The 16,477-nt window shown below is 39.3% G+C and overlaps 1 protein-coding gene across 3 annotated transcripts in view; it reads right to left on the bottom strand.

The window, feature by feature from the left end:
- ADGRA3 (adhesion G protein-coupled receptor A3) overlaps positions 1 to 16,477 on the bottom strand; it is a 136,245-nt gene that overhangs the window by 23,795 nt on the left and 95,973 nt on the right. For 2 of the 3 annotated variants that reach the window (XM_023253254.2, XM_045056542.1), the window contains exons 11-14: positions 15,968 to 16,129; positions 12,061 to 12,264; positions 3,049 to 3,262; positions 2,629 to 2,837 (exon numbers count right to left, since the gene is read on the bottom strand). In XM_023253254.2, the coding sequence (XP_023109022.1) occupies positions 2,629 to 2,837; positions 3,049 to 3,262; positions 12,061 to 12,264; positions 15,968 to 16,129 (789 nt within the window). The remainder of the gene's footprint in view (positions 1 to 2,628; positions 2,838 to 3,048; positions 3,263 to 12,060; positions 12,265 to 15,967; positions 16,130 to 16,477) is intronic. The other variant, XM_045056541.1, reaches the window with a different exon arrangement.

Raw genomic sequence — 16,477 nt, 5'->3', positions numbered from 1 at the left:
ATGCCGAATTAGGAATTTAGATTTTCTATATAAAGTCATGTATTTTAAGACAGTTTTCAAGAAAAATAGGATTTTTATCTATTATTCAAAATAGTGTCAGGTAAGGAAAAAAGATGCTGCCTTCCATTATTCTGGAGACACCACTTTTATCTTAGACATATATTTACTTAAGAATAGGTATAATTTAATTAGCTCTGCCTTTATGTTTAATTAGCAACTCTAAAAAATCCCATATACTAACTTTATTATAATTTTGTCAATAATTTCAGATACATTTCACTTTGCAGCCTCTAGATGGCACAGTTATATTTTTAAAAAGCAAACGAAAGGGATATTCTGTGAAAATACAAAAATATCTCAATACTGTATTTTAGCTTTAAATAAGAACTGTGTATTACATTTTTTAAAAGATGAAAAGCATGAAAGATAAAATAGCTTATTCTTTCTAGAAAAGGATTATACCAATTTAAATAGTTTAGAAGAACAACTAAGGAAGTTAAAAAATAGATGCTTTAAACTAGTATTAAGTAAAAATAAAAGTTTCACATGTGCAGTATCATGTCATTAACAGTGAAGCTTATAAAATGCCTTTTGTGTGTGTTTTGTTTCATTTATTTTACCCAACTTTTTCTGATTATTATATAAAGTTCAGACAATGCTGTATCTCTACTATTTTTCCTCCAGTACTTTCTAGTTTCATGTTATTTTATAATCAAAACCTGAATGACAACACTTTCAAAGTGAAAGAAAATGCTTCATACGTTAATTAATGCTTCATGCTTTAATGTGAAAGGTTACTACAAAATGATAAAATGTGAACTTACAGACACCAGACTTACAGACATCAAACATCTTCTATTTGTCAGAAGCCTAAACTTATCAACAAGAACCATGCACAAGAAAAGGATCAATGACTTAAACAAATATGGCTGAGTCTGACTAGTGTAGACTCTATCCACTGTCAGCCAAGCTAAATAACCCACATATTAATGGAGGTCACTGAAAGACCATCTTTACGCCCTGCTGAACAATATAGTCACTCCTCTACGTGTCTGACCAGCTGCTGGGTAAGTATATGCTTAGCAGAGGTACAAAGAAAAAAACAAAAAAGGAGTTCAGGAAAATTTATCCTACTTCAAGCTTGCTTCAAGATCACTTCTAGTGGTAAATGCACATTTGTTAAGAAAAGAAGAATTTACAAAAATTAAGATATATCATGTTTCGGCGTGCCTGGGTGGCTCAGTCGGTTAAGCATCCGACTTCAGCTCAGGTCATGGTCTCACGGCTCATGAGTTCAAGCCCCGTGTCGGGCTCTGTGCTGACAGCTCAGAGCCTGGAGCCTGTTTCAGATTCTGTGTCTCCCTCTCTCTCTCTGCCCTCCCCTGCTCGTGCTTTGTCTCTGTCTCAAAAATAAATAAACATTAAAAAAAATTTTTTTTTAAGATCTATCACGTTTCGAGATCACTCAGCTTTGATAAAACATGGTCTAGATAACAGATTCAGAGCTGGGGGCAGGAACATAAACATAAGCTTCCTCACTCCCAGGCTGGTCCTGTACGACTTCCTGGAAATGCCTTTCAGATTCATAAGCAATTCCTTCTACTGTTCTCCAAATCCATGTGTACTCCTCCATTTATATACTATAATGTAAAAAATATAAATAGCATGGCTAATTTCATAATTATCAGCTCAGGAATCCGACTCACTTAGGTAAGTCACTAATAATAAGACCTGTTCCTACACATTCATATACACATTGATATACATCCATACATTTTAGTTTCTCTGAGACTAAAGAAACTGGCTACCAAAGACTGATAGGTAGGAACAGTGGTAAGTAACAGAAAACAACAGCAGCTTGATTAGCATTAAAAGTGAAATGTGAAACAACAGCAGCTTGATTAGCATTAAAAGTGGGGCGCCTGGGTGGCGCAGTCGGTTAAGTGTCCGACTTCAGCCAGGTCACGATCTCACGGTCCGTGAGTTCGAGCCCCGCGTCGGGCTCTGGGCTGATGGCTCAGAGCCTGGAGCCTGTTTCCGATTCTGCGTCTCCCTCTCTCTCTGCCCCTCCCCCGTTCATGCTCTGTCTCTCTCTGTCCCAAAAATAAATAAACGTTGAAAAAAAAAAAAATTTAAAAAAAAAGTGAAAAGGCCTTAACTGTGTCAATACCGTCAGTTACAGTAACTGAACAGAAACTGCCACTGTTACTCTAAATTGGAGAGTCTAAAAATTATGATGTACAGTGGAAGAAGGTGCGAGATGGCAAAAAAGGAAAATCCCTCACTATCCACTGTGTACCTCTGGGCAAATGAGTCACTCTTTCCTGGTGAAGAGTTAGACTGTATAGACCCAAATGTCTCCAAATTTTCAGGAGGTCAAAGTTTAGTTGAACTGTCTCACTTATAAAGTTTACTGAAAATCCCTGTAACCAAATTCAATCCCACACACTGCATTTCGTAGTAACTTAATTTCCCTTTAAACTCAGAATTACACCAAGTATCACCCCTTAACTACAGGTAACAATTTATGTTAAAAGTTCTTTTTAAAAAATCTTCATTTAACTATGCATAGGGAAAAAAAATGAGGAAATTTAGTGTTTATGTGCATAAAGTTAACAACTGCTGTACCATTAAAACTGCATAGTTACTAAGGGAGTTGCACTGCATGGTGGTGATATTTTCATCCGAGTAGAGTATATAGCACCCATCTGACTTCCAGCCTCCTTGTCCGTTCAGCAAATCGAAATCCCACTGGGCGGCCACAGCATCTGCTCCGTGCGCGATTCGACGCAGTGTCACATTAACAGGGATGTGGTGGGTATCTACATTCACACCATCTGGAGGAAACGGGAAATAACAATATTTCTGAAACAAACTTCATAAACAATAAAATGTCAACTTACACTCTAATGGGTACTCTGCAGTGTCTTTTTTCACTGGTGACTCATTAAAATGAGAAGGAACAGAATTAAGCACTTTTAGGTACAGTATATCATTAAAGTCACATTGTCCAGCAACTCCAGGGCAATATATGCCTACGTAACAAACCTATTTTGGTGAGGATCACTGGGGTAACCACCGTACGCCGTTTTCCATCATCAGCCAAATTTGTGGAATTCCCAGTGGCTGGGAAAAGCTTTCCGTTGCGGAACGCGAGGAGTTGAAGCTTGTAGAGAGAGTCATCAGTTGGTCTGACCTCCCTTTTTTGCTTTGGTGAGAAAAGGGAAGGAGGAAGCTGAATGGAAGCTTCCACGATAGTATTCTGAATACACACAAAAACAAAAGCAAAGAAAGGCTGCCACATTAGCACGCAGAAACCAGGAAGAATATTTTAGACAGCTACAAACGTTTCCTATTTGTATACGAACCGTTTCTTAAAATGTATACATATGAAATTTAATAGTTAAAACAACTTATTGGTTAAGTGAAGTATCTGAACACCACACAAAAGCACAGAGGAAAAGAAGCATAGAAGAAAGAGAAATGGGAACTATAGTTCAAAGAGTTGAAGTAGTAAATAAGGAATTATTTCCAACTACAAAGTGAATTTTCCCATGGTAACACATACTGCTGAAGTCGATGCATCAAACCAATCAGGGATCTCAGTGATCACTCTTTGCATCAATTTTATAATGATCAATTACAGAAATAAGCACCAATGCAGCATATCACAAATCTGAGTTTAATTAATTTGGACTTACGGAACTCTAAAGGTGATTTATGACAGATTCGAACTGTCAAACAACAACAAAAAAAGAAATTCTACAGACTTAATAGAAATAGATTCAAACAAACTCTCATTTTAGCAGAAGTATCCCTGAGACTAAGAAACACATCCTGTTGGAAAAAACACAGTAACAAATAGAAGAGCTAGTAATGCTGTCTGATCGTGGAGTGTTTTATAGGAGTTTTAAATTATAAATTACTCAGCATTCAATAAAAAATAAATTCATATGCCAGGCAGACAAATTATTAACCATCTGAAAAAAAATCCCTATTTTAAGAATTTATCACAAAGTTTTTCTCTTGGCATCAATCTCTCTCCAATCCAACGTCCACGCTATCAACAGAATTTCCTCTTAAGAAATACATCTCAGGGGGCGCCTGGGTGGCTCAGTCGGTTAAGCGTCTGACTTCGGCTCAGGTCATGATCTCGCGGTCCGTGAGTTCAAGCCCCGCGTCGGGCTCTGTGCTGACAGCTCAGAGCCTGGAACCTGTTTCAGATTCTGTGTCTCCCTCTCTCTGACCCTCCCCTGTTCATGCTCTGTCTCTCTCTGTCTCAAAAATAATAAATAAACATTAAAAAAAAATTTAAAAAAGAGAAAAAGAAATACATCTCAGGGGAGCCTGGGTGGCTCAGTTGGTTACCTGTTGGCCTCGGCTCGGGTCATGATCTCATGGTTCACGACTTCGAGCCCTCTCTCTCTGTTTCTCCCCCGCTCACACTCTCTCAAAAATAAATAACATTAAAAATTAAAAAATATATATCCATCTGACCTTGTTATTTTAATTGTAAGTACATCATATAATTTGGCTAAAATCTACATCTCAAATTCATCTTCTAAAATCCCCTAGATCTCCACCTTGAATTTTTCGATCTTCAAGATTTCATATGTGTTTCATGCCACTGTGTGTGCTGTACGTGCCAGGACCCCTTGCTGAAATGCTCTACCATTCTTTTGTCTGGCCAACTCTTGAACTGGGCAAATCTGATTTCTAGCAAGATCAAAGATGGGTCAGGGTTAAGAGCGGTTGACAGCCAGGAGAAAGACATCCTTAAAACGGGGCTTTTTTGGATGATTAATTACATGGCTCCCTATCAGACTGCTTTTCCAGTTAGCTGCTCCCTCTTGTGGCCTCATGCGGGATTCTGCACACACATCTCATTGCTAATATGTGCACTTTTCACAGTGTAACTCACTGTCTGCCCCTTTAACGAGAGTAGCAGGATTTTTGAGTACAGATAATCTCCCTTATGTTTCTGGACCCTCTACACTAATAATAGTTCCTGGCACTTGTATTGGTAAAAGTAACCCATCGTTTGTAAAACTAACGAAAGTCTGCGTGGCATGATTGTATTTTTAAAAAAGGATCTATTTAAATAAGCAAGTGATTAAAATTAGTTTTTAAGGGGCGCCTGGGTGGCGCAGTCGGTTAAGCGTCTGACTTCAGCCAGGTCACGATCTCGCGGTCAGTGAGTTCGAGCCCCGCGTCGGGCTCTGGGCTGATGGCTCAGAGCCTGGAGCCTGTTTCCGATTCTGCGTCTCCCTCTCTCTCTGCCCCTCCCCCGTTCATGCTCTGTCTCTCTCTGTCTCAAAAATAAAATAAAAACGTTGAAGAAAAAAAAAAAAAGGAAAAAAAATTAGTTTTTAACTGCTGTGCTTAGAACAATCTTGGAGCACACTGGACACACACAAATGTCTGTTGAATAAAGTATTTTGAAAAGTTTGAATACTGGAAGTTTGAATATTTCTTTTGAATGGAAGGTATTTGGTAGAAATACTCTAATAGGGGCACCCGGGTGGCACAGTCGGTTAAGCGGCCGACTTAGGCTCAGGTCATGATCTCACAGTTCATGAGTTCAGGCCCCGCGTCGGGCTCTGTGCTGACAGCCTAGAGCCTGTTTCAGATTCTGTGTCTCCCTCTCTCTGTTCCTCCCCTGCTCATGCGCTGTCCTCTCTCTCTCAAAAATAAACAAACATTAAAAAAAAAAGAAATATTTTGCCTAAGAAAAATACACAAAAAGGTTTCTACTGTTCTCACTTAAAAATATAACCTGATAGGGGCGCCTGGGTGGCGCAGTCGGTTAAGCGTCCGACTTCAGCCAGGTCACGATCTCGCGGTCCGTGAGTTCGAGCCCCGCGTCGGACTCTGGGCTGATGGCTCCGAGCCTGGAGCCTGTTTCCGATTCTGTGTCTCCCTCTCTCTCTGCCCCTCACCCGTTCATGCTCTGTCTCTCTCTGTCCCAAAAATAAATTTAAAAAAAAGTTGAAAAAAAAAATTAAAAAAAAAAAATATAACCTGATAGAGAAACAAAGTTTCTTATAAATTCACTCGCTAATCTAGTAAATTTCTACTATGTATGTAACTTTATCTTAAATAGGTGTGCAGAAAAAAGGGAAATACATCAACAGATCGATTAGTTAAAAGGTCAAATTCCTGATAAAGCGTTACATACTGGACATTTATTAAAACTTGAGAACTATAAAATTCAATAATATAGTTTTGTTGTGAACACAAAATAACTCAAAAAGCACAGGTCTCTGGGTAAGCATTACTTATGGTATATCAAATTAATTTTAAAAAGAAGACATACTGACATTTTCTGAAAGAGCTGAAAAAAAGGAAATGACATCTATAATTTCTAGCAGTGAGAAAATGTTTTCTATCCAAGTTTAAACTTGCAAAACCATCCAAACAACAACAAATAATAAAAACTCAGAGGAGTAAGAACAGATCGTTGACAGATGAAAGCTACATATTCAAGGCTGTATATACTGTAGCTTCTGAAATATCCTTTAAAGTCCAATAAGGAATATTGTTAAATATTATTACAGGTGACCTGGGATGGAGAGGGGACGGTTAGGGGTGCCCGAAAAGCTGTATCAGAATGTCTGGATTTTTATAGGAAGAATATAATATTTGTATATTTAATTTCCTTAAAAGAAGTGATCACTTATTATGGCAAAGCTGTAAATCTAATGAAAACAATCACTGAGAAACACTCATTTGTTACATTTACCATGATTTTTACCTTTTGCCGCTGTCATTCCATTTAACCCTCTGTTCATTTTTAAATGTATGGACTGCAGCAATAGAAAGATATACACATGGGCAATTAGAGCTAATAAATTAGAAAAACCTCTCTTACAACCCTTTGGGAAATACCGTATATGTTGTTGGCGTCTAATTTTTATTACTGCGGATCATATGCCAACCCTGGGGAAAAGAACATAGGATCTGAAATAAGAAACCAGGATACGGGTCCCAGCCTTACCACTTAGTGGCCACTTAACACTGCACAATTTTGTTTATACTCTCTGGGTCTCATCTGTCACAGGCAGCTAATGATCTTTCTAACAAACGGTTGTAAGGACCGCATGGGATCATGACCATGACAAGCATGAGAGGCCACATCACTGTGGGTGGTATTTTTATTACTCTTACTACAGCAGTGTGGCGAATGGTTATCTGGAGTCTGGGGAAACAGAAAATGTCTTCAAGTAACTGACTTCCCAGCAATAATCTAGAACCTCATCATATTTTGACTTCCACAATTCACTTTTAGTATTAATTTCAATACTAAAAATCGACCAAATATGAACACACATAAAATTAATGTTATCACAGAGCTCTTACTATTGTATTGGCAAAATTCATGTATATTTCCCTATTTACAAGATATTAAGTCAAGAAGAACGTTAAGTATCATAAAGGATGTCAACTCCAATACTTCCATTGGATCTTAACATCTTTCCTTATGAAACAACCTGAACGTCTGCCACTGTGTAATTAGCAAGTTAAAATTTTCTGAGATCCTAACTTTGTTCAATTCTGCGGAATTCTAACACAAATTTGAATAAGTCAGAGAGGCACCACCTGCCTTCAAACAAGAAAATACGAATTGATTCATACTGTCTTAACTATCTACTCCCTTGATTTTAAAGATAGATATGATACACTCCAATTTTTTGTGAATAATTAGTTATTAACTGCATACCACTTTGATTATCTCACTGCTAAAGATTAACAGGAATTACGTTTGACTTCAGAATGAAGTTTTTATTAACTGACTTTCGTTGCTAATTAAGCTTTGGCTGTTAAATTTTATTCAACAGTATTTATTGGATATTTTGTTACTCTGTATTGGGCACTGTGCAGGATCTGCAGATAAACAATGAATAAGCCACGGACACTAACTCAAATATTGATAATCGAACAGGGGAGAGATAACAACAATAAAACAATAATGAGAACTAACATTTATTAAGGGCTTATTCTGTGCTGGACACTACTGTAAATGTCTACATATTTGCCTCCTTAATCCTCCAAGTAACCCTTTGACTTAGCTACGGTTTCCTGACGCCTATGTAACAAATGAGGAACTGACATTCAGAGAGGTGAAGGTGCTTGCTCAAGTTTGCACAGCTGTTAAGTTAGGGAGCAGAAAGACAATGTCTGGCTGCAGAGACCAAATTCTTTGTCACCATATCCCATGGCTTCTCAGTCTAACTCAGCTCACCATAGTATCAGCTTTGAATTATTCTGGAGAACAGACGAAGCACTATGGAACAAACAGGCGGTGATGAATTCTCAGGAAGAGAAGGAAGATACAATTTGCATGGAGTCTTAGAAACAGAGTAGCAAGGCTTTCACCAGGCAGAAGTGGGAGAGAGGGTGGGGTGGGAAAGGGGGCAGAAAGGAGGGCAGGGGGCCCGAAGACATACAACACTGGTGTGGAAAGTTAGAGAACTTCAGTTGGGGTCTCAGACGAGGGAAATATGGGATGTGCAAGAAAAACTGATTTCTAAATTCCAGTCAAGCAAAGTTTAAAGAACCAATTCTTCCAGACTACATTACAACTGAATTCAAAACACCAGCAATTTCTAAAAGCTCTTAGAAGATTATCGAAAAACAGATACTGTTGGGTGAGCTAATATAATCTGTTATGGCACCGACAGGAGAAGGAAGCATTTGGTTAAGAAAAAAGAACAGATGTGATGCTGTAAGAGTCCAAGGACAGCTAATTCAGTCTCCACCTGGCCGGCCCGCATTGGTGCTCACTGGTGACTCAAGCACTCTGCCCTCAAGCAAGCTTCAGCCTCCCGTGTAGGAGGTGAGAAAACCATTTGGCCCCTGTGTGTAACATGCAATGACAAAGAGATGCGCAGAGTGCGACAAAGTACGGAGGAGAAATAAAGGAGATAAGGGTGGGAGAGGACAGACAGGACGGTATTAGGGAAGATTTCTTGAAGGCCATATTTCTGCACGCACAACCAAATTGCTGAGAAGGGGAAGGGGAGGAGCCAGGAATCCTAGCAGAAGAATTAGCATGAGACTGGCCTAATAGGCTGGGAGAGGAACCATGGGGGGGTTGGTTGTTAGTGGACAGAAGAAAGGAGGCAGGAAGAAAGATGGGGCAGGAGGGCAGATAAATGCCAGAGGATGAAGCTCCCTGGCAGCCAGCCTCCAGAGAGACATGAAGAGTATTTATCAGAGGATACGCGAGGTCAATTTCCATGTTGGGTAGATCCAGGGATAATGCTAGTAACAACATTAACCGTGTGAAATGACACGGACACGGACAACTTGAACAGCCTCTGCAAACAGGAACACTCCTGGAGACCCTCTGCTCTGCGGCCCTGGAACTTGTTACTAAAGGGTGGACAGACTAGGAGGTGTTCCCAGAAGGCCCAGCAGGGCTGAGGAGCCGCTCAGGCACGACAGCTCTCTGGTAGAGGGTAGGAAAGTATTTCAGTACTTTACTGTCATGGTTGAATTGCTACATGCTGGCTGAATGCCAGCCCTAGGGAGACAATCTATATAAGGAGGATGGATTTTTAAGAGCCTGTTGACCCAAAGACTAAAGAGGAAGCCACAACGGTTTGGGTAATCTCATTCATTCATTATTTACTGAGTGCCCATATTCATTCATTCATTCAACATTTGCTGAGTGCCCATATTCATTCATTCGTTCATTCATTCATTCAATATTTACTGAATGCCCACAATGTACCAGGACACCTAACACCTATTTGATCAATTACTATGCAGCCATTAAAGTGAATGGAATATTGTTTGTGATATAATTCAGCCTGTTGACCCAAAGACTAAAGAGGAAGCCACAATGGTTTGGGTAATCTAGAAGTCCAAACCAGGCTGTGATGGTAGTAAAGACAGAAGGACAGCGATTGAAGAAATACATAAAAAGCAATTCAAGAAGCTCCTATTGCTAACGGAAAACTTCCTTGTTATAGGTTTAACTTTGTATGTTAGCATATTCTCCCATTCAAAGGTATATACATGGTATCTAGTTCGTATGTGCAAGGTTTAAAAAAAAAAAAATAGACATACGTAAAGAGTAAAAACCGCCCTAGTGTAAAGTTACAAATGTAAAGTTAGTTTCCTGTTAAAGTCTAAAGCATTTTGCTCTGTTGACGTTACAATTTTTAACTAATTTTGTGTCACGAAGGACAGACTCCCTTTTCACTCGGTTTAATCATGTCCACCAAAGAAGCATGAATAATAGTGCAATGTGTCCTTGGTTTCTGGCCACAGATGATCTTAAAAGGATAGAATAGTATGAAATTGACAAATCTGAGTGTGTTCATTTAAAGCTTTCGACTTTGGCAGGTAGAAACTCTCCTTACCCAGAGGGGTAGCTTGTGAAATTGATGAAATGTAGGGTTTCATCATTTGTAATCCCTTTCTACCAGCTCTGATCATCTAAGATAGAAGGGTTCATCAATTTTAAGTGCTCCTCAAAGGCACATGCCTTTCTCTCTCGGGTGTGTGTGCGATGCTGTTTCTCTGCCTTCTGTGGTATGTTTTACCAATGAAAAACACAACAAGGAAAGGAACAGGTCTGCAGAAGCAATGCTGGGTGCACTGAGTACCCTCACAGAACCAAGAGTAACAAATAAATCTTGTGAATTTTCCTCTGAGTATATTATATCAAGTAAATATATTATCATTAGACATTCTGGCCTGGTTGAGATTGTCCTGGGAAGTGGGGGAAGTTGGACTGCTTCTAAATTCAGCAAGCTGGCTCTCCTTATGGAGGTCACCAATAGCAAGGTGTAACAAAATACATTAATTTTCTTTCTTTTTTCTTCTTTTCTTTGTTTTCTCTTCTTTTCTTTCTTTCATTCAATATTTACTGAGTGCCCATATTCACTCATTCATTCATTCATTCATTCATTCAATATTTGCTGAGTGCCCATATTCATTCATTCATTATTTACTGAGTGCCCATATTCATTCATTCATTCATTCATTCATTCATTCATTCATTCATTCATTCATTCAATATTTGCTGAGTGCCCATATTCATTCATTCATTCATTCATTCAATATTTGCTGAGTGCCCATATTCATTCCTTCAATATTTACTGAGCGCCCATATTCATTCATTCATTCATTCATTCATTCATTCATTCATTCAATATTTGCTGAGGGCCTGTATTCACGCATTCATTCATTATTTACTGAGTGCCCATATTCATTCATTCATTCAATATTTACTGAGTGCCCACAATGTACCAGGACACCTAACACCTATTTGATCAATTACTATGCAGTCATTAAAGTGAATGGAATATTGTTTGTGATATAATTCAGGGACAAGCCAGAAACAAAGTCCTGTGTCATTAAAATCCACACACAACACAGCTACACGTGGCCATTCAAAGGTAAATGAAAAAAATGTGGTTTCATTAGGGTGTTAGACTTGGACCTCCACTATTTGCTTCAATGTAGTCTTAATGAAACACATCTAAACCCCAAATTTTAAAACTCAATAAAAATGCTTTTCATTTTGCTTGCTGCAATAAAACACACATTTTCTGAAGACAGATCACATGTTTGCACTTCTTTGCCAAAACTCTTGATATACAGCTTGCCTGATTAAATGCCCAATCTCAAGGCTGGCTTTTCCATTAGGTCCAAGAGGCACAGAGCCAAGGACACACAATACTTTCAGGAGGTCTACGAAATGTTCTCATGTCTTTAAAATCAGGAGCATAAAAATGAACTTTCAGGTCAAAGAAAATGTTCTAATATGTATTAATATATTCATCTTTTTACCAGTGCAGTCATAAAATATAATTTTGATATTTTTGTATGGAGACGGGGTCCAAAGGGCAAAAGTGTCTAGGCCCATGAGAGGCATTACATGTCCCTTCCTGGTCTGAATTTCTTTCAAAACAACAGCAAAAAACAATACCAATACCTACCCCACCCCCAAAATAACTTCTAATTAGGTGATTCTTCAAAGCAAACCATTTTGAGTATTCTAATCTAACAATAAAGAGTCTTAAATGCTTATAGAATGTAACATACCTTTAGGGCCAGACTTGAAAACGTATTTGACACATTGCACTTAAAGCTCAGTTGCTTATCCAGGTTTCCATCTGGATCCCGCCTCCCATACTCAGAGAGGCCTGTCCGGTCAGAGGCTGCTACCTTCTGGAACACGGTACATGTCATCCCAGTGAAGCCAGCAGCCTTGATGACATAAGCTTCCAGAGCAATATTGGGTGAATACTTCAAAAGTCAAAGAGGAGTTATGAAAGATTTACAGCATGAGGGAAAAGCACTTTCAAAGAGTCTTCAAACACAAAACACTGTACATAAGCTAGAGGCAAAAAGCTCAAGTTCTTACGTAACAAAGACACTGTGTAGGTAACTGGCACATAAAAAAAGATGCTGGAAACAAAAGGATATCCTAATCTAGAAAAATACCAACTGAGGAACATGCTTCGTGGGATGGAGCCCCACAGCGGGCTCTGCACTGACAGTGTGGAAGCCTGCTTGGGATTCTCTCTCTTCCTCTTTCTCTGCCCCTCCCCTGCTCGTGCTCACTGTCTCAAAATAAATAAACTTTTAAAGAAAAGAATTAAAATAATAAATAAAATAAGGACACCTGGGTGGCTCAGTTGGTTAAGTGTCTGACTTCGGCTCAGGTCATGATCTTGCACTGCAGTTCATGGGTTTGAGCCCCATGTCAGGCTCTGTGCTGACAGCTCGGAGCCTGAAGCCTGCTTCGGATTCTGTGTCTCCCTCTCTCTCTGTCCCGCCCCTGCTCACACTCTGTCTCTCTCAAAAATAAACATTAAAAACAATGTTTAAAAAATAAAATAAAATAATAAATAAATAAACTTTAAAGAAAAGTGTATCTTATAAAAAAATCAGCTAGAGAAATCAGTGGACTTGCTTAGTAACACAAGAGGAGTGCTGGGGTTTGGGAAATACACTTTCAAAAGCTGCCTTGTTCTAAGGCGCCTGGCTGGCTCCGCCGGTAGAGCATGTGACTCTTGATCTTGAGATCATGAGTCTGAACCCCAAGTTGAGTGCAGAGATTACTTAAAAAGAAACTTAAGGGGCACCTGGGTGGCTTGGTCAGTTAAGCGTCCGACTTTGGCTCAGGTCATGATCTCATGGTCCGTGAGTTCGAGCCCCGCGTCGGGCTCTGTGCTGACAGCTCGGAGCCTGGAGCCTGTTTCAGATTCTGTATCTCCCTCTCTCTCTGCCCCTCCCCTGTTCATGCTCTGTCTCTCTCTGTCTCAAAAATAAATAAACGTTAAAAAAAAAAAAAATTAAAAAAAAAAAAAGAAACTTAAAAAAAAAAGGCAAGGTCCCATTTTAAGTCCTATGTATGGACAAAGTCCTCTTTTGCAATTTTTTTTAAGCATAAAACTTATGTGCAAGGTGTGTAAAATCTATCAGGAAGATAAAATGCAAATTAAAAAATATAAAAGGCAAAGTAGAATGTGCCAAGCACGATATGTATGGAAGAAAAGAATTGGTGCTCCCTCAAATATTCAAGACTGACAAATTTTTGCATTAGCTTTTGCAACCCAGATGTCACATTGTGAAAACTCTTACTAAATTCGATTGCATTTTTTTAAGCTTATTTATTTTTGAGAGAGAGAGAGCAGGGGAGGGGCAGAGTGAGGCACAGAATCCCAAGCAGGCTCCGCAATGTCAGCGTAGAGCCCAACGTGGGGCTTGAACCCACAAACCGTGACATCATGACCTGAGCTTAGATCAAAAGTTGGATGTTTAATCGACTGAGCCACCCAGGTGCCCCCAACTGTGTTTGTTAACAAAGTATGTTCCATTTTTTTATTGACCAAAGACACAAATAATTAAGACAAATATGTGAAACCTCAGTTGAAAGGAAGAAAACAGCCATTTTTGAGGTGCCCTGTAAGCTGTATCATTTGATAAGTAGATGCACAATTTCCGGGAACCTTTCCTACCCTTTGAAATGGAGGACAGGCCGCCTGGGGGGGGGGGGGGGGGGGGGGGGGGGGGGGAGGTGCTCAGGTGGTTGAGCGTCCAACTTCAGCTCAGGTCATGATCTCACGGTTCATGAGTTCAAGCCCCACATCAGCTCTATGCTGACAGCTCAGCTCAGAGCCTGGAGCCTGCTTCGAATTCTGTGTCTCCCTCTCTCTCTCTGCCCTTCCTCCACTTGTGCTCTGTATCTCTCTCTCAAAAATAAATAAAAAGCATTAATGTAAAACTAAAAAATAAAATAAAATAAAATAAAATAAAATAAAATAAAATAAAGTAAAGTAAAGTAAAGTAAAGTAAAGTAAAGTAAAGTAAAGTAAAGTAAAGTAAAGTAAAGTAAAGTAAAGTAAAGTAAAATAAAATAAAATAAAATAAAATAAAATAAAATAAAATAAAATAAAATAAAATAAAATAAAATAAAAGGAGGGCAAATGCACTATGCACATTTATTGTATCCTTGAGTTCTCCAAAGAACCAATGAAGTTTAGAGAAAAGAAGAAGTTCTTTGAGCTTAGTAAGGCTCAGGCAAGGAATTTAAAATAGATCTAAATGACCAGGGAAGACCAAATGTGGTCATCGAAAATGGTGTGGGGCACCTGGGTGGCTCAGTCGGTTGAGCATCTGACTTCAGCTCAGGTCATGATCTCATGGCCTGTGAGTTAGAGCCCCACGTCAAGCTCTGTGCTGACAGCTTGGAGCCCGGAGCCTGCTTGGGATTCTGTGTCTTCCTCTCTTTCTGCCCCTAACCCACTTGCATTCTGTCTCTGTCTCTCTCAAAAATAAATAAATATTTAAAAAAAAATTTTTTTTTAAATACGGCGAGCCAGTTTCCAGTAAGGTCATGTGTCTGAGAGAGAAATTACCCTGAAGTATGTTGTCAGGTCAGTAGCCATGGTAGGCCCACCATTTTATTTACTATTCAAGAAAGTAATCCTAAACTTAATTGAGCAAAAGGAGCAATAAAACACAGTAACATCAAAAAGATCCCATCAACCTCTGGAAAAACAGTAACCCTGAACTGTATAAAATCCTAGGAGGAAGTAGAGAGTATTCTATGAACCGACTTAAAATCATTAGGAAATGACAACCGTGGACCAGAGATCAGAGTATGAGTAGTAAGGGAATGACAGAGTATTTATCATATTTACCACAGTTGTAGAAAAAGTCAGCAGTACACCAAGAAATTTAGAGCTGCTCAATTTAGCACAAATAAAATTTAATATGATGAGTGATTATTAAATATAAATACTCATTATTCCAAGAGTGAGACTTACTGGAAATGTCAACAGTGCACAAAGGTTAGAGGGCCTCCTTGCTCTCTCTTTTTCTGTTTCAATTTTTTTTTTTTTAGTAGTGTTTATTTATTTTTTGAGAGAGAGAGACAGACAGACAGACAGACAGAGTGTGAGCAGGGGAGGGGCACACAGAGAGAGAGACAGAATCCAAAGCAGATTCCAGGCTCTGAGCTGTCAGCCCAGAGCCCGACGTGGGGCTTGAACTCACAAACAGTGAGATCATGACCTGAGCTGAAGTGAGACGTTTAACCGACTGAGCCACCCAGGCGCTTCCCAGTTCTTTTGAAATTGGAACCTGGGCAAACAATCAGACACTTTCTCAGAACCTCCTTCAGGGCCCAGAACAGAGTATCAGCTGGGAGGTGCATGTGACAGTTACAGTAATCCTACAGTGTGCTTATTTGTCTTTCAAATTAAATGGCGATAACCATTCAAACTGCAAATTAAGAAAGTATTTTCTAATTACCAAGAAAACAGATTACTCAAAAGTGAAATGAGCTTTTAAAATGTTAGAGAACTGGAAATTCTGTAATAATCAGCAGGAACAGAAAATACCCACATCATGAGGAAAAAAAACAAAACTATCTTTTATAAGTTCAAGTTGCTTTCAATGAATTTCTTTTCTTAGAATTCTAGGACAATGTTACACTTACTGTTGAATAAACGTGAGCTCCGTTTGCTAATCGGTACGTAGCAATGCGCTGTAGACACTGAACAATTCGACTGCAGGCCTTAGCTTCCCTCTGTGCCAGCCACAGAACACGCTCGTCAGCCAACATGATGTTGCTTGCAATGTCAACCATCACATCACCTAGCTAGCAGGTGTGCAGGAGAGAAGAGGAAGACCTTTAAAACCAATACGGGCTGTTTTACATAATCAAAATCACAATGAGACACCAAGATTGGCCTTCTGTCTAAATGTTCACCTGAAAACCCAACAGGCACTTATTTTTTCTGACTGAAGCATTTTCAGATATGAACAGCACATTCAGTTATGACCAGCGGGTAACATTTAGCTCAGGGGCGCCTGGGTGGCTCAGTCAGTTAAAGCATCCGACTTCAGCTCATGATCTCACGGCTCAGGGTTCAAGCCCCGGGTCAGGCTCTGTGCTGACAGCTCGGAGCCCAGAGACTGCTTCAGATTCTGTGTTTCTGTCTCTCTC

This window comes from Felis catus, chromosome B1, assembly GCF_018350175.1.
Source record: "Felis catus isolate Fca126 chromosome B1, F.catus_Fca126_mat1.0, whole genome shotgun sequence".
In the NCBI taxonomy this organism is placed as follows: Eukaryota; Metazoa; Chordata; class Mammalia; order Carnivora; family Felidae; genus Felis; species Felis catus.
This window is presented reverse-complemented; position numbering and strand designations above follow the sequence as displayed.